This window comes from Drosophila santomea, unplaced genomic scaffold, assembly GCF_016746245.2.
Source record: "Drosophila santomea strain STO CAGO 1482 unplaced genomic scaffold, Prin_Dsan_1.1 Segkk89_quiver_pilon_scaf, whole genome shotgun sequence".
NCBI lineage: Eukaryota > Metazoa > Arthropoda > Insecta > Diptera > Drosophilidae > Drosophila > Drosophila santomea.
Window position 1 is genome coordinate 26,667 of NW_025319024.1, and position 18,374 is coordinate 45,040.

At 39.4% G+C, this 18,374-nt stretch overlaps 1 protein-coding gene and 1 long non-coding RNA gene across 4 annotated transcripts in view; one reads left to right on the forward strand and one right to left on the reverse strand.

Moving 5' to 3' along the window:
- LOC120457905 (acetylcholine receptor subunit alpha-like) overlaps nt 1-18,374 on the forward strand; it is a 73,696-nt gene that overhangs the window by 18,621 nt on the left and 36,701 nt on the right. For all 3 annotated transcript variants that reach the window (XM_039645414.1, XM_039645415.1, XM_039645413.2), the window contains exon 3: nt 18,075-18,184. In XM_039645414.1, the coding sequence (XP_039501348.1) occupies nt 18,075-18,184 (110 nt within the window). The remainder of the gene's footprint in view (nt 1-18,074; nt 18,185-18,374) is intronic.
- Nucleotides 4,850-5,568, reverse strand: LOC120457906. The gene is made up of 2 exons (XR_005617150.2): nt 5,287-5,568; nt 4,850-5,231 (listed from the first exon to the last, which is right to left on the reverse strand). It is a non-coding gene; the product is annotated as an uncharacterized LOC120457906 (long non-coding RNA).

Below are 18,374 nucleotides of genomic sequence, written 5' to 3' on the forward strand. Positions count from 1 at the left end.
GTGAGGATGGCACTAGACTGGAACCCCCAAGGAAGCAGGCGAGTAGGAAGGCCAAGAGCAACCTGGAGAAGAACCGATCACCAAGAACTAGCCCAAATAAACACCACATGGGCAAGTGCAAAACAGACAGCTCAAAATATAGTTAGATGGAAAGCTCTCGTAAAAGCCCTAAGTTCCCGAGAGGAATAAACGGAATTAAAAAAAAAATAAAAAAAAAAATACCAAGCGCTTGGTAGAATGTTGAACTTTCCTCGTAGTTTTCAAAAACTTTAAAAGCGACATAAGCCTCTTTTCTCCACGACACGTATGTTTTACTTTTACCCTCAAAATCTGTCAGAGATTTAACTATATCTAGAGGTTCTTTAGAAACAATACCTGGATTAATTTCAGCATCTACATAAGTTTCTACCTCTGGAGTGTTCACTGTTAATTTGCTGATTCGTTCGTTAATCTCCTGCAACTGTATTTCAAATGATTGCTTTTGGACTGCGAGCGCACCTGTAACCGCACTCTCGACGATTGCCTTTAACTGAGCTTCACTAAACGCCATTTCACTAGCTGTATTTGTTCTTGACCACCAATATTTTTCTGACGACTTATTATATCTTCTACACTGTTTTGCCTACTTGCCTGGAGCACTGACCACTTATCCAACCTTGACGCGAGGTCGTCTATAAGGTTATCACTATCACTTATGTATTTTTGTCATCAATACTCTTTGCAAATATAGTGTAATAAAAAGTATTGGTATTTTGGACTCGCTCGATAAGCGTTATACTTACAATATATTAGTAGTGCTTAACAAAAAGTTATAAAGTAGAATGGTCCTAGTAAACTATTATTTTTTTATGTAAGTTCGTTAAATCAGGTTATTATTTACGTTAGAGCTGATAAGCCAATGCCGCTGGTTGTCTCCGGATGCTCCTTTTGGTTTTTATTTATAATTATTTATCGTAGGTTCTAATATGCGTTTGGGCGCCAATTAAGAGATTTTATTGAATAGTTTTAGAAACAATATTTATTTATTCGGCTCGTTGTCTAGCGTGGCCGATTAATTATGTAATATCAACGTGGGATGCGTTGGCTGAGTTGACTTCGAGTAAGTTTGCGTGGTGATGACCGGCGCTGATGATCTCCAAAAGTCCACTGGAGCATGTACAAAAGAGTTCTTATCTCTAAAGCTCGATCGACTAAGAATAACAAGTGCCGCAATATTCTTATCTCTAAAGCTTGCTCTATAACTAACTATTGAGCTAGGCTTACGACTATATTTACTGTTTTATGAATTTCTGCTGGGTGATTGTGTAAACTTATATTCTTGATCAGGATCCATAGCCAAGTCGATCTGGCATTGTCCGTCTGTCTGTCCGTCCGTATGAACGTCGAGATCTCAGGAACTATAAAAGCTAGACCCAACCGTACAACCCATGATTGTTCTCCATTTCCTTTACGTATAGATTTTATAATAGCTTGTGGAACTTCAAAAGGAAAAATAGTACTTGCGACTAGTTACCTATTAATTCCCCATGTTTATTGTAAATACAATGTTCTAAAAATTTGTTTGCAAATTAGAATGAAATTATAAATTAAATACATCAGCGAGATTCTGCGTACCTTAAATAAAAGCGATACAAAATGATCGCAAAGAGGCTCAGACAATTGAAAATAAAGAAATTGATTTAATAAAACGCAACCTATAAAGGTTTCATTGGTCGTCAATAAAACTGCGATGGGCTAAAATAAAGATCTTAGGAATCGGGAAGCACGCACAAAAGTCTGAGCTCAACGTTGATGATGAAAAATTAAACTTACATTACTTTAAGTACTTCCTTATCCCCAAAAGTTTGGACAAAATTGGAAATTATTATCTTTCTTATATGAAAACGAGAATGCTATAGTCGAGTTCCCCGACTATCTGATACCCAAGTCTGATAGTCAAGAGAAAATTTACAAGACTAACAGATATGTGAAAAAATATCAAGTGTGGCAGTTTTGGGCGGTAGAAGCAGAAGCAGCGCAAGTTTGTCGATTCATGTTTTGACATTTTTTACATTTTTGTTAGTGGTCTCCCGATTTGCCAAAAAAAAAAATAAAAAAATGAGAGCGTAGAAGATCTTAGATGCTCACGCATCTGATCTGCATTGATAACAAAGGTAATGCTTTTGACCTGTGTCTCCAAAGTTCTCATGCTTACAAATAACAAGTGAGGGATTTCTGGCAGCTGCCAAACCCAACAATAGCCTAAATCTATTAGAGCAATCACCAAAGTGAAGACTGCCAAAGGGGAAGGCGCAGCAGCCTCCGGCAAGTGATCAACATAGCTGATCAGTTGTCGTTCGCAGTAAATCCTCAAATGTAAAAAAGATTCGGAGCAATCCGTTCAATCAGTTGTGGAGGAAGATCGGGAATCCGATTTGTCTGCACTGACAGAAACTTCGTTTCTCGGCTTCCCCTGATTAAACATCAACAGATATATTGTTTTATATACAAAATCAAAATGAGCTATTTTCGACCATATGTTTTGGAAATTTTTGGCCGGATGATGAAAAAGTTCGATGCTAAGAATAAAGGTTCCATATTAGGTTCTCTTTATCACTTCCTAGTTTCGTTCTGAATCCTTTTGATGTTCTCTCGGGCTGATAGCCGATACTTCTATCTTTCCTCATCTAGCTCTTTTATATCGATCGATCCTTATATCGATTTATCGAGAAAACCGGTCGTGATATTAAACGCTGCGCGAAACTTAACTATTTCTAACGACGCCGCTGTCAGAAGTAGTCGAAACGTATGCCGTCGTACTGAAATCGCACCCCGTGTTTGCTGCACGATCACAGGCGGAAAAACGTGAGTTACATACCTTTTTTTTTTTCGGCCAATTATATAATATAATGAATTGTTGTTGTTAAAATTCAAATTTGAACTTAAATTTAAATCTCGTAAGAAAAGACGCTAACTAATCAAACAAAAATACATTCCTCAAAGAATATTACTAACTAGTGTTATGACTAAGACTAGTGCATATTTGTTTTAAATTAATAAGTGCCACGCGTAATAAGCTTGAAAAATGAGCAGAGATTTAAAGAGCGAGCGTAGAAGCACTGTAAATCCAAGAAACGCTTGTTTCTCTTACTTCTTAAGCAAGTCATTAATGAGCAACCCGGCTCTACTGACCGTCGACAGCATGAGAGCGAGCTCTTGCTCACCCACTCTGATCACCCCAACTCCTACATCATGGAGCTGCCACACCACCGCCGGCCTCTATGGAAGAAGACCCAACAACTAGCAGTGCTACAATTACTGCAGTCGCAGCGAAAGCACAACCAACTACTAAACCAACTAACATTATGGCGAATTCGGTGCCAACAGCTGGAGAGCAAAATACAATTGCAACAATAACCGTAAGCTTCTATAAGCAACAAGTGGTCTCTGTTATACAGAGCGGTATAGATCGCTACATCCAGATTAAACGCAAGCTTAGTCCACTAAACACGGTTGGTAATAAACCACAAAAGCAACGAACAAACTAGGAGTTAGAATGATAACTGTTTATCCATCTTAGCAGAGGCGGAAAGCAACCAAGCACAGTTGGGGCAGGGGACCCAAAAGAAACCAAAGCCCTCACCCCATTTATAAAAGGGAAAAAACTCAAACGCTGGTAGGGGACGATAATTTCCATGTTGTTCCGCTTATTAAACTGAACATTCACGAAACCAAAGTTCAAACGAAGTCCAAAGAACACTCCCGAGCTGTGTCTAAGTACCTGGAGGAAACAAAAAAGCACTTCTACACCTATCAACTAAAAACCAGCAATTGTAGCGTGTAGAAGTGTTTTGGCTCCGGAGAAATCTGTGGTTGCGGTGCTCGCTTTTGGGGTGGTGGTCTTACGTACACAGTTCCTATCACTGACTACACATTAATTATATAAAGACCAGAATATAGCGAGCTAGCGACAAGAGAGAATAAATGAAGAAGGGAAGAGAATAAATAAATTCGAGAAGTAAGCTAAAGAGTAAGAAAGGCTGAGAGAAAGTCAGAGAAAGCGAAGCCACTGATGGTCTTTTGGTCGCATTTAGCCCGCCCAACCTATGATCACCTTCCTTGGAAGCATATCTCCGGTGACCCCTTTGATACCCTACGATCACGGGTACATCAACAGAGTTCTATTGTTTATGTTTTAGGTATTCATTGTTTTAATCATATTTCATTATTTTTTCGATAGTTTAAGAACATATCTTAATACGGTATATAAAAATATAGTATATGAATGCTTTAATATAATCACTTATTCTTATTTGCATGAAGATATTTATGAGAGTTGTGAACAAAGGATAGTGACTAATTAAGCCTTGAGCTACTATAGTTAAGTTTCAATGATTTAGAGCAACTATATAATATTTACAAGTAATAGTTCTTTTGAGAATATTTCAAAGTTGAATTTCATTTATAGTTGTAATTGTTTTCAAGAAAATCGTAAACTACTCTTTTATTCCTAATCGTAAAGAATTTTCTATCGGCTAATTGTAATTGATTTCGAATAATACCGTAAAGCAAGATTTCATACGAATAGCGAATAGTTTAGTTTTTTTTTTTTAATCTACAAAAATTTCATTTCGATTCGTAAGGCATTTGTAAGAGATCATAGGAATAACCGCTCCATAAGGTCGGTGTTTTTATAACTCACTCAGAATGGCTCCAACGATGAAGATTGATCTTCGATGTGGGTAGCTTAAATAGGCAGACTCTTGCCCCGTTTTGACATGACAACTTCTCGAAAACCTTTAGCGCTCGCCTTCACTTACTTCTTAGCCATAACAAATTCGTTACCGATTTAGGATAATAATAAACAATAAACAATTATTCTATAAATTTACTCAAAAATAAACATTTATGCATTAATACTTCATTTATTTTGCCGAAAATATATGAAATTGAGGTTGGAGCTGACACGGCTCGCAGTCCAAGACATTGGTCATCTCAGCAACAAAAAAACTATGACATGAAAGCAATACATCCTGCTGGGGTGCTTCTTGCTGAGACGCGATCTATCCGCCGCATCAAATTCGTAGCAACGCATCCGTGCTAAGTTTCCATCTTTACGGGCTGAAGAACCCCTCCTAGGAGTTCACCCTGAGGGGTGCTTCTCGGGACGCTTTAGATGTTTTAGGTTATCACTCGAACTTCTCTCTCCTGAACCTTCTTAACTCCTTAAAAGTCTATACGTGGGGCACAATCTGTGAAATCGAACTAATTAATGAACGCGTTGCATGGGCAGCAACTTAGGCATACCTGTGCCCCGAAATCCGCAATCTGAAAGTTGTTTATTGGGATTCGTCACTGATGAGAATCAATTATTGCTGCGCACCAACCGACGGTTACACGTGAATCAATACTTCACACTTTTTTAACTTTTAACACACTTTCTTTAAGCACGACTATATCGGCTGTTGGCTTGGTGAAAAAGAACGTTTTACGAAACAGAACTTGACCAGCGATGGCAACCGGTCATACGTGGCAGTTGTCAACGCTATCGATATTCGTATCGTACAGTAAGCTTACTATGTGCATATTGTCGCTATGGTCACACAGGTTGATCTGGCCACGCCATTATCGATATTTTCAATGTCAAATCGATACCGGTGTAATACTAGACAAAAATCGGAACGATCTAAATAAATCTAAACTTATACTGAGTTTGGTATTTACACAACAATAATATTGAGCCCTTAAAGCCAAGGGCTTTTGTGCCAAAAATTGTAGTAACATTATTACCAAAAACAAAAAGCCGAAACCACTCTCCATTTCACAGTGGGCCAAATGATTTTTCTAGCGGGACAAAAGTCACTTTTTAAATGTTTAAATATGGTATTTATTTTTGGTTTTTTTAACTGGCAATATCCGTCTAATCATAAAATAGTTTGTATAAGAGTTGTTGTTTGTTTACATCATCAGCTGTGAGCTTTTAAAGTGAGCATATGTTTCAGCAGGTGGTCTGCAAATATTTGGCGTACAGTTTCGTGTTTGTTGATTAACTTTTAATTGAAACAAAGTAAAACAATTTTATTCATCAACTTCTGTTAACTTTGGGAAAAGGTATGTTCTAAATAAAAACAATGTGTTTGTGACCCGTGTTTTTATGTTTAGTAGAAAAAAGTGTTTGAAGTTTGTTATTATACCAGGTATGGCATTATGCTTGATACTAGCTTATTTGGACTATAATTAACCTTGTTCACTCTTGTTCAAGTTGATTTTAGCAATTATGTATCGTGTGAGACTTTCCAACTTCGACGAACTGTAAAGTCTGTGGCGCTTTTAGGTGAAATGTCGAAACAGCTAAAATCTTTGTAGAAAAATATACTTCGTATTATATGCCGTCATCTGTGCACAAAGTTTTAATACACGGAGCAGACAACAACATTGTTGCACTTCCTATTGGTATAATGTCTGAAGAAGCACTTGAAGCCAGAAATAAAGATTTCAGAAACACTCGACTAAACCATTCCCGTAAGGACAAAAGGAGTAATACAATGGAGGATGTTGTGAACGGCTTACTTGTTTCATCGGATCCGTATATAACGGCTATGTCGAAAACTTTTAACACTAATTGTAAAGAATTCAATTTTGATAAAACCGTGGCTGGGCTTTTGCTTAATTTCAAAAACAATTTAAATAAATCAGATTTAATTAATTCGATTAATTTCTGATTAGAAATATATAACAAATTTATTAAAAGTCCAAAATATACAGTTTCAGTCAAATCTGTTTTTGTTTACTTGAGTTATTACTAAAGTTCCGCTAGCTGGGCAGCCTGGCCCACTGTGCATGGTCGAGCTCGAACCAGATAGCAAAGCCTTAAAGAAAAACGAAGTGCACCGGAACTACAAGCTGCAGCTCCAACTGCATCGAAGGATCACCGTGTAAGAACCACACAAACGCAAGGGCCCTGTACAATGCACAAACTTCCAGGAGTATGGACACACAAAGACATACTGCAACTTAGTGCAGTTTGCGTAGTCTGCGGAGACTTTCACTACTTCGTAAACTGCCCCGAAAACAAAGAAGACCCCTTAAAGAAAAAATGTGGCAACTGTGGAGGATACCATACGGCAAACTACAGAGGCTGTGCGGTCTACAAGAAGTTGAAGAGTCGCATGAAACGAGCCACAGCTGCGCTTCAACAAAATACGCAAAATGCGTATCATTGCCCAAAAAGTACCCCAGACGTATTTTTCGGCAGGGCAGCCAGATCTTCATTCGGTCCGCTAAACACCACTAAGGGCATCTCCTACGCAGAAGCACTACGAAAAGACATGGAAAATCCACTCTAGCCACACGCAGGTTCCAAGGCAGCCGCAAAGCAATTTCGAAACTATTTTCGTCACCATGCAACAAGGTATGACGGAACTTATGTCGTTTATGAAAACAACTATGCAAACCCTTGTCCAGAACCAGAACATGGTGATTCAGTTGCTTGTAGCACAACAGTCCAAATAATAAATGGACAAACTACGTATTTCCATGTGGATGACAACGGCATTTCACGGCATAAACCTGAAAAAGCGCAGTTACTAAATTCATCACATCGACGCCATGCTGCTGCTTGAAACGCACCTCACTGGGCGATATAACTTCCATATAAGAGGGTACACCTTCTACCGCACAGATCATCCGGCTGGAAAAGCTGCAAATTGAACACCTGGTTCAGGAAAAGAGGCGTCTGCGACATCGCCATGCTCAAAGCAACGTCTTAATGAAGCCACCCGCAATCTAACCCGGACTCTGAAGCAAGATGCTTTAAATGCCCAACTAAACTATATTGGAAAACTCTCGCCAACAGTGCAAAGCATCCCTTGTAAAGGGCTCACCCAAATCTAAGCTCTCCAATTGAAACCATCACCCCGATAAGAAATTCTTCAGGTCGCTGGGACCGCAGTGACAAAAATTTGGCTTACACCTTAAGGGGCATCTTTCAGCCGAACCCCTCAGCAGATGCATATGTTCTTCCCCAAATCCACTCCGATTTGAAACCTACGCCAACTTCGTTTCAGCCGAATGAGACTACAAAAGTCATTAGGAAGCTAAAACCAAAAAAGGCTCCAGGCGGCGACCTAATAATCATAAGCCTCGGCTACTATCCAAGTAAATGGAAAAAATCAATCAATATAATGATACCTAAGCCCGGAAAACATCACACGATTCCGCCATCCTACAGACCAATAAGTTTAATGTCATGCCTTTCCAAATTATTCGAAAAATGCCAGCTCGAACAAGTTAACAGCCTTCGAGAGTAGATAATATTGCAACGCGATATTCCTCGATGTATATCAAGCATTCGACCGCATCTGCCTCGATGGACTTAGGCAAAACCTTAAAACACACTTGCCTCCTTGAATCCAAGATCTTGTGAACTATCACTGGAGCAGTAAAAGATGAAATAGACAAGCAAAAAACCGAAAACCGAATAACTTCGAAGAAAATTAATCCATCGCTGAAAAAGCTCATTTGGAATGTTTTCGTCCCACCCAAGCTCCTGCAGCCAAATCTCCTGCATGAAAATTTTAGCTCGAACGATAAACGGCGCTAACCAGCCTGCAGGGTCGAACAATTTGGCAATTTGGGACAGGACTTGGCGTTTTGTAAAGGACTTTTCAATAGCCAACTCTGGCGGGACGAAGAAGAATTCGTCGGAGGTTGCCTTCCAGCGAATACCGAGGGTTTTGGCAGTGCTTTCTGCATCGATCTCGAGAAAATCAGTATTTAAATAATGGTTGCTCTGAATGGCCGCTAAAACTTCAGAGCGTCTCGGAGCTCTTGCACTATGAGCTGAGCCTCTTCCGTGGAGTCCGCTCCGGCTAGAACATCATCCACATACATGAAATTTCGAATGATATTGCTAGCTTTTGGATGGCTGAGTTCTACGTCAGCTGCAAGCTGCTGCAGTACTCGGATGGCCAGGAAAGGCGCGCAATTGACTCCAAAAGTTACTGTTTTCAATTCAAATCTCTGATTTCCCCTCTATTGTTACGGAAAAGTATTCGCTGGAATGGAGTGTGTTTCGGATATACCCAGATCTGCCGATACATTTTTTCGATATCGGCGCTGAACACGTATCGGATATAGCGCCACTTCAGAATTTGAATGGTCAAGTCGGACTGTAAGACAGGGCCAGCATGAAGAATATCATTAAAACTGGTACCATTCGATGAAGTGCTGGAGGCATTGAATAGTACACGGAGTTTAGTAGTTACGCTCTCCGGTTTTAAGACGGCGTGATGTGGCATATAATAGGCGCTGCAATCATGGGTAGGAAGAACTTGTCGCATGTGCTTTAAGTCGAGATATTCCTGGATCATCGAATCGTATCTCGCTTTTAAGGCTTCATCTCTTTTTAGACGCTGCTCATTTCTTAAAAACTGAGCCAACGCGAAAGTCCTAGAATGCCCTAGCCCGGAACCGATATGTTCTGGGTCTCGAAAAGGCAGAGTAACGACATATTTGACGCACTCGTTTCCCGTGGTCGTTTGAAAGAAATTCTTCTCGCACATGGAATCGGATTCTTTTACCAACTTTGTTGGTATATTATCCACCTCCCAAAATGTTGTGAGTAGTTTGTCCAGTGAATTATCGTACGCGTGGGAGATGTGCGTCGAAAAGGAGGAAATTTTGCTTTGTGCTGAGGCTGACACTGGCCCAGTTAGTACCCAGCCGAAAATGGTCTCTTGCCCCAAGAGAGAGCCACAGATGTTGGTTTTTGCTCCACTCAGAAGCACCGAAGGCAGAATGTCGGCTCCGATAAGGACATCTATTTGTGCGCTCTCATAGAATTTTTGATCCTCCAGTGGAAAATCGGGAAGATCCCGAAGGAAATTTTGCGGAATTGGGTAGGAAGGCAGATTTCTTCTTGGACTGAGCGGCTACTGTTTGGTTTAAGCCTGAGACTTGGGCTGAGGTTGAACAGTCGCTCGGTTATGAATGTAGCCTCTGATCCGGAGTCGATCAGGGCGCGTGCCTTAAAGTTAGTGCCAAGATGGGAAATATTGATTACGGCAGTGCCAAGAAGGATAGCTCTTGAGCCCGTCGCGAAATAATTGTGAACACCGGCTTGCTCACTTGGAACGAAATTGGCCTGATTAGCAGAAATTGGCCTTGCAGGATTTGAAGGCTTGAATTGCTGGAAAAGAGGTTGTTTCGGTGCAACAACGTGTGATGCCGGCCACGGCAAGTAAAACAATTGTGCGTGCTTCTGCACTCACGAAGCTGATGTCCCTTTGCAAAGCAGTTTAAGCATAACTGCTTTCGTTTAATGTAGGCTGGCCGGTCGTCAACCGACATTTGGAGAAAACGCGGACATACACGGACAGGATGGTTTTCCTTGTTGCACAAGTCGCAACTTTTCGATTTTGGAGCCACTTTCGTCTCATAGGAATTTAGTTTTCTAGAGGGCCCACTTGAGTTTATCGCTTTGGAGTGCGACTGACTTGGTACGGACGGTCTCACATCATCGATGGCCTCTAGGATTCGATGACGTTCTGTGAGGAAGGTGTTCAGCTCTGCCCATGTCGGGATGTCGGCTTTCTTATGGAGCGACTGCTCCCATAAGGAGAGAGTTATCTTCGGTAGCTTGGATGAACACAGATATACCAGCAGGCAGTCCCAGTTCTCAGTGTGATGCCTGACAGTTCTAAGGCAGTCAAGCAACCTTGAACAGTACTTTGCAGTACCTTCAAGACCGCCCCAGATTCCTGTGGTATCGACTGCACATTAAACAGTATTTTCAATTGACTGTTTACCAACAATCGTTTATTTTCGAAACGCTCTATTAGGTTTTCCCACGCGGAGCGGAAACCCTCGTTGGTGAGAGGCGAAATCGAAACGATGGCATGCGCGTCGCCACTTGTTTTGGCATTCAAATGGAATAACTTTTCAACCGGAGTCAGCGGTTATTGATATAAATGGCTGTGAAAAGATCCCGGAAAGTCGGCCAGCGAAAACTTCTGTATCGCATGGAGGCAACCGACAGCCAGAGGAAATGTAGGCCTGGGGCGCAACGTTCGCGGCTGAGATGGACTGAGACGTGCCCTGCTCGATTTTATCAACGAGCTGGGCAACACACCTTTCATAGACTGAATAGCAATAACTGTATTTAGCCCTGAGAATAGGCATGTTGCCTGCTGCCGCTTCGCCTGCTGACACAAGGCACTCTGAGCAGAGGTCGAATTCCTTTTCAACCTTGTCCCATAGGGTTCGGACTTGGTCGCGACGGACGCTAAGCATCGTGACGGTTGGAGCTGCGGATTCCGGTGTGTTGATCTGAGCCTCAAATTCGCTTAAGCGGTCAGAAACCGAAATGAATTTGGCTAGCGCTAGATCGGAAGCAGCCATATTTTTAGCTGTGCGCTGTACTGTGGCTTTGGATGGAGTAGCACAGTCGTCGGAAATCTGTGCAGGCGTTTTCACCGAAATGCTTGGGATTCTTGGACTCTTGGGCCCTTGTGGTGAAAAAATAGACCTGGGTTTGGCATAATCGAAGAAATGCGAAATGGAAGGGAAGCGGTTTTGGAGCCCGGTCACACTTTTGAAAATGTAGACGGATTCCTTAGACTGCACTTAATAATATTGCTCGGAAATTAATTTGGAAATTTACGGAAAAAATTGATGGAAAACAAAACGCCTTTTCCGCGTCGGCACTTGGAATAAATTTTATTTGTGGCTTGGATTTGCCGACGGGAAACAATTTACACTGTGGTATATGTTTAAAAGGAATGCAGATAATATGCGCAATGTATGTCGGTAATATATGTGGATGTAATATATGTAATGTATATGTGATATATGTGGATATAATATATGTAATGTATATGTGCTATATGTAGATATAATATATGCAATGTATATGGATGTAGTATATGTAGATGTAATATATGTTGATGTAATATATGTTAATGTAATATATGGAACTGGCGGGTAAATGTTTAATTAATATTTTATTTGGAATGGCCAGAGGGTATGTGTTGTTTGTTTCGTTATTGTATTCTTCGATAGCAAAGCAAATTGTATTAAGTGGACTGCGGAGTTAAAGCAAAAATGTGTTGCGAAAAGAATTTGGCTTGCGTTGGACACAGTAAAACGAAAACAGAATTTTTGCCACTTTTGGCCGAGCTTTGGACTTTAAAATTTTCACTGAACTTGGCACAAATTATTTTCACTTTTTCACATTTGGAATTTTGCACTTTTCGGACTGGATGAATATTTAAATATATTCGGAAATTTGGACTTAGAAATTTTCACGAATGAGGGTGAAAGGAGAACGGTGGGTAACATGGCGGCGCCCGTGAGAATGAATAAGTACTTTTCTTTAATTGCCTTTTGTCGGAGAAATCCGTTAGATTTGACAATAAATCTTACAGCAAATTGAACGAAATTGGATTTTCGAACCTTTTGCTGCAGACCGGCAATTAAAAGGAATGGAAATTTCGTACTTATCTTGTAATTTGTTCGCTGGTGGACAAACTTGAAAATCCAGGTGATCTGGCTCGAATGGATCAAAAAGTGATGGGTTGTAGGGGGTGCTGTCCTGGAATTTTCCAAATCGGCTAAAATAGAAAACACTCGAAATGGCGAACACTTGACTTTTCTTAGTTGCGCGGGCGCGACCGGGCTTATGTTTATTCGATCGTAATAGTTTTTACACTGAAGCTTATTCTAATTAGCTAGGCTCTCCCAAGCGCAGCGGAGACTCCTTGGAGACTCTGTGGTGAAGAGCGAGAGAGCATAAGAGGGAGCGGAGAGCGGGTGCAAGTCCAAACCCCGTAACTTGGACATATGTAAACTTGTATTATTTTTATTTTTATTTTTGTCTTTTAAAGTGTTATAGCGTTCATGTTTTTTGTATCATATAAATTTTTTGTTATCAACGGAGAAAACTGTTTTCGGAGCATCGGAGGGTTTTATTGGTATGGGATTTTTTTATTTGCTTAATTATTATTCATTTCCTTTAATTGGCATTTTTTTCTTAAATTATTATTACTTTCTGGAAGAGGTTTATTACGACAATTGTTCATCCCTCTGTGTGTCACTGATTTCAAAAGCTGAGCTTTGCTTGTTGATAATAGTTGGGTTAAGTAAAACCAGTGAGAACGCTATAGTCGAGTTCCCCGACTATATGATACCCGTTACTCAGCTAGTGGAAGTGTGAAGGAGAGACTTCAACACATTTTTCAAAAGTGTGGGCGTAGCAACTTTGGAAGGTTTGTGAGCGTTAAGGTGGGCGTGGCAAATATTTTTTGGCAAATCGATTAAAACTTAAAAAACTAATACAAAAATTATATAAACATTTTTTAAAAGTGTGGGCGTGGCAGCTTTGGGTGGTTTGTGTGCGTTAAAATGGGCGTAGCAAAATGGGTCAACAAACTTGCACAGCGTCTATGTATCTGGAGTCTGCATGCTGAATCACATTTCAAGGTTATATAGTTCCCTAGTTCACACGGAAGGACATGGCCAGATCGACTCGGCTATTAATCCTGATCAAGAATATATATACTTCATATGGTCTTTTAAAATAGGTTTGGTTTGGTTGAGGATACTTCCAATAATACTTCTTCACTACCTTTTAAATTACATATTTTATAGTAATTTTATTCTTTTTATATAATTATTATTATTATAATGGTTAGAGCAGTTTGCAAAACTAAACTAACTTAAGTAATATAGCACTGGCTGCAGGGCCTATGGCTATGTTGGTTTAAAATTTTTATTTATTTATTATTTTTTTTAATCTATTTAATGGCTAATTGGTTAAATGATTACTGTGTTTGTTGTTGTACATCTGTATTTTTTTTTTTTTTTAATTTGGTGGTATAATTCTGTTTTTTTAGGAAGCGTATGATTTTTTGTATGTTTTCTGGGCTGAGCTTGCTAAGAAGGTCTAGGGGGTTAGCGTTGCTAAATATGGCTTGCTTGGTTTGTATGAGGGATGGACATGAGTTCATTATGTGGCTTATTGAAAGATCTCCTTGGCAAAAAAGGCAAACTATTATTGGATTTTGGATTTGGATTTGGATTTAGGTAGTGTTGGTGGGTTATGTTTGTGTGTCCTAGTCGAAGTCGTATTATTTGATTGTTTGGTCTATTATTGATGGTGTTTCCTTTTTAGATTTTTTGTGCTTAACAAATTTGTGAATTGGCGTGTTTTTCGAAAAGATTAGGTTTTGGGATAGCCTGGCTATTTGAAGGTCTCGTTTCATTTCTAAAGAGGGAATATTTGATTCGTGGAGTAAATGATTTATTGGGGTAGAGCGATAGGCTCCGAGGGCTATGCGGATTGCGGAGAAGAATGGTGTTTTTATTTTGTTTAGAATGCTTTTGGGAGCGTGGCCGTATAGAAACAGGCCATATTCTAATTTGGCGATGACCGTTGCCTTTGCTACATTAAGTAGTGTATACGTGTTGCAATTAAATTTGAGACTGGATAGACATTTTATTATATTTAGCTTATTGTAGAGTTCGGGTAAGAGTGAATTTATGCGTGTGTTCCATTTATATTTGTTGTTTATGGTTATACCTAGAATTTTTAGGGAAGTAACGGTAGGAATTTGGATGTTGTTACAGCTTATCTTGCAAGTAAAGTAATGTTTTTATACCCGTTATTCGTAGAGTAAAAGGGTATACTAGATTCGTTGAAAAGTATGTAACAGGCAGAAGGAAGAGTTTCCGACCATATAAAGTATATATATTCTTGATCAGGATCAATAGTCGAGTCGATCTGGCCATGTCCGTCTGTCTGTCCGTCTGTCCGTCTGTCTGTCTGTCCGTCCGTATGAACGTCGAGATCTCAGGAACTACAAAAGCTAGAAAGTTAAGATTAGGCATACAGACTCCAGAGACATAGACGCAGCGCAAGTTTGTCGATTCATGTTGCCACGCCCACTCTAACGCCCACAAACCGCCCAAAACTGCCACGCCCACACTTTTGAAAAATGTTTTGATATTTTTTCATTTTTGTATTGGTTTTTCTATCGATTTGCCAAAAAAACTTTTTGCCACGCCCACTCTAACGCCCACAAACTGCCAAAAACTGTCAGTGTTGAAGACTCTCCTTCGGACTTCCACTATCTGAGTAACGGGTATCAGATAGTCGGGGAACTCGACTATAGCGTTCTCTCTTGTTTACATATGTGGAGGTGTTGGCATTTTGATAGGGATATCGATGCCCCTGAGTAGGAGCCCCAATTCCCAATATCATTTAATAGGTTGTCTAGGCTGATGTTTGTATTTTTATTGAAATTTATTATAAGGAAGAAGTCGTCGGCGTATGCGTTAAATTTTATAGTGGGCTTGATGTATGCGGACCGACACGGACAATTATTTTCCTGTTAATCATAAAGTTTTTTATGTAGTTTATAATTTTTGGGCCTGTTTTCCATTCCTGCAGCTGGTGGATTATGGAGTGCACACCTACTCGATCGAAGGCTCTTGAAAAGTCAAGAGTGACGAGGGAGGTGTGCATTTTTGACTTCGTTATGAGATAGTCTACATAGAGTAGACAGTCCGAAGTCGATTTGCCTTTTTTAAATCCAAATTGGTTTTCGTTAAGTAGGTTGTTATGTGTCACCAACCACCAGAGTCTTTTAGCTATAATTTTATCTAGAGCTTTTGCTATACAACAGTTGAGAGAAATGGGTCGGTAAGACGTAGTTTTAGTTTTGTCGGTGTTAGGTTTGAGGATTGGGATTGTTTTGTAGGCTTGTGGTATGTGGCTATTAAATATTTCATTAAACAGTTTTGTTATTCTGTGTTTTGTTGTGGGGGAGCTATTTTTTATCATTTAATATGAGATTCTATTGAGTCCTGGAGCTGATCCTTTTAATGTTTGTAGCGCTGAGATGAGTTCGAGATATGTTGTTTTTTTCAATGGTTTGGGATATTGGAGAGGGGGTATAGTTGTGTAGGTTGTTTCTGTATTTATTGTTTCGGAACTCCTCTGAAAAGTTCCAGTCGCCGGAGAGTTCAGAAAAGTGTTGTGCGAATATGTTAGCAATTTCGTTGCTAGCTAGTGTCGTTTCGTTGCTTTCTGGGCTGGATATGGCATGAATTTGTTTTATTGGGTTAAGTCCGCAGAAACGTCTTATATTGGTCCATATTTTGTATGAGGAGGTAGTGGGCTGGATGGTTGAGGTGAAAGAGCTGGAAGCTTCTTTTTTTCTTTTTTTTAAGTCGTACTTAAATTTTGCGTTTTTGCGTTTTTGCGTCTATAGTCAATAATGTTTTCTAGGGTAATTGTACGGTTTAATTTATTCCAAGCAAGTTGTTTTTGCTTTTGTAGTTGGTCGAGGTGCTTGTTCCACCATGGGACCCTGTTTTGATGAGCGTTTGGTGAGGTTTGTGGGATTGAGAGGTTTGCGCTATATAAAATAATTCTATTGATTTGGGCGGCTACTTTGTTTACGTTTTGGGAGGTAGGGTATTTCTCGTTTATTTGTTGTGTATGTGCGCTGTACTGGTCCCAGTTGGCTTCTTTCAGTTTAAAAAAGGGTCTGTTGAATTTTTGTGTATTAGTCGTTGGGGATAGGGTCGTGATTATAGGAAAATGGTTGCTGCCATGAAGATCGTTTAGTATTTTCCTATTTGCGTGAGGGGCTAGGATTGGAGAGCAGAGTGTGAGGTCGATATGTGAGTAAGTATTGTGTGTTGAACAGTGTGTGGGAGATTTGTCGTTTAGTAGAATAAGGTGTGTATTGTCGATGAATCTTTGGGTTGTTTTCCCTCGTGTATTTGTTGTTGGGGAGCGCCAAGAGGGGTGCCATCCATTGAAATCTCCCGTAATTAGAGATTGTGTTTGCTGAATGTTAAATGTGTTTTGGAGTGTCTGGTCAGAAATGTTTTTGGTCGGGGAGATGTATGTGGAAAATATGTTTAATTTTATTTTAAATTGTATGTTTATGGCTATTGCTTCTAGATCGTTTGTGATATTGAGGTTAGTGTATTGGATTGACTTATGAACTAGTAGTGCCACGCCCCAAATCTATTGGTGGCTATATTGGTTAATAGCTTATAGTTTATTGGAGTTGGGATGATATTAATGTATTGTATGTGGGTTTCTTGGAGGCAAATTATGTGTGGGGAGTATTTCTTAATGAGAATAAGGAGTTGGCTGTAGTTGTTTACATATCCTTTTAAGTTCCATTAAATTACAGTAAGAGACATTTGGGAGGAAATAAAAGCTTATAACTTAGTTTGAGGGTGGTGTTGACGGTTTAGTTTAAGTTCTGCGTAAGGCTTTAGATTCTATATGGATTCGCTATCGCTATTGTTAGTGTGTTTCTTTTTGTTTAGAGCTTTGGACTTTATTTTGGATGCTTTGAGGTTAGTAGATAGCTTATTAGACTTATCTTTTGACAACATTTTTATTTTTAGTTCCTCTGTGTGTTGTGATGAGTATCCATGTTTTCTAGTTTGTCGTATCAGTGATAATTGTTGTTTTGGCTGGTCCAGTTGTTGTTGTCTTCGATGAAGTGGTATGTGATGTTGATGAAAAGTGGGGCATTTGCGGTCAAGTGGGCTTTTCTGATGATTGATTTCTGGGTTGTTTCTGCAGCTTAAGCATTTTTTTTCGTTTGTGCATGTTTCTCTCTTGTTTGTGCAAAATTTTTCTGATAAGAGTTTCGGGCTTGCGCGAAGCGACCCTTTAAACTATAGTTGCACGACTTATCTCTTCGGAGTTTGAAGTGTTACTGTCTTTTTATATAATGATTACGATACCTCGTTCAAATCTGATCGGCAAAAATGATTAATAAACAAACAAAAAAAAAGAACAGCTTCTGAACTGCCTTTCTTGATGTCTACCTGACAATGCATTCCACATGAGCATTCCACAATGCCAGCGCGGTTCTGATCAAAAATATATATACTTTATAGTATACGCTTTCTTTTAACAGTTATATGATTCAACACGTCTCGTACCCTTTAAGAAAATATATATTATTTTATTTTTTTATTTTAATCAAAAGTAATTTCTCTTTTCTGCCTTTTTGTCCAGACTAAGAAATAATAGACATGCAGTTTAATTTTCTTTTTGACAGTCATGGTATGATTACAAACTGCGATGGGAACCAAAAGAATATGGTGGAGTTCATATGCTGCATGTTCCTTCAGATCATATATGGAGACCGGATATTGTTCTTTATAATAAGTGAGTAAACAGAAGCCCTTTCTAAAATTTAATATGTCTATAATAAGTCTCATTACTTTTTAAGTTGATCACCTCTGTTGGTCAGATAAGACTTATAATTTTTAATAGTTTATTTCTAATATAGAACTGAATACTCCTAGATCTTAAGATTGTTTTTAGTGGCCGTTATTCCGATATTATTTAAAAGAAT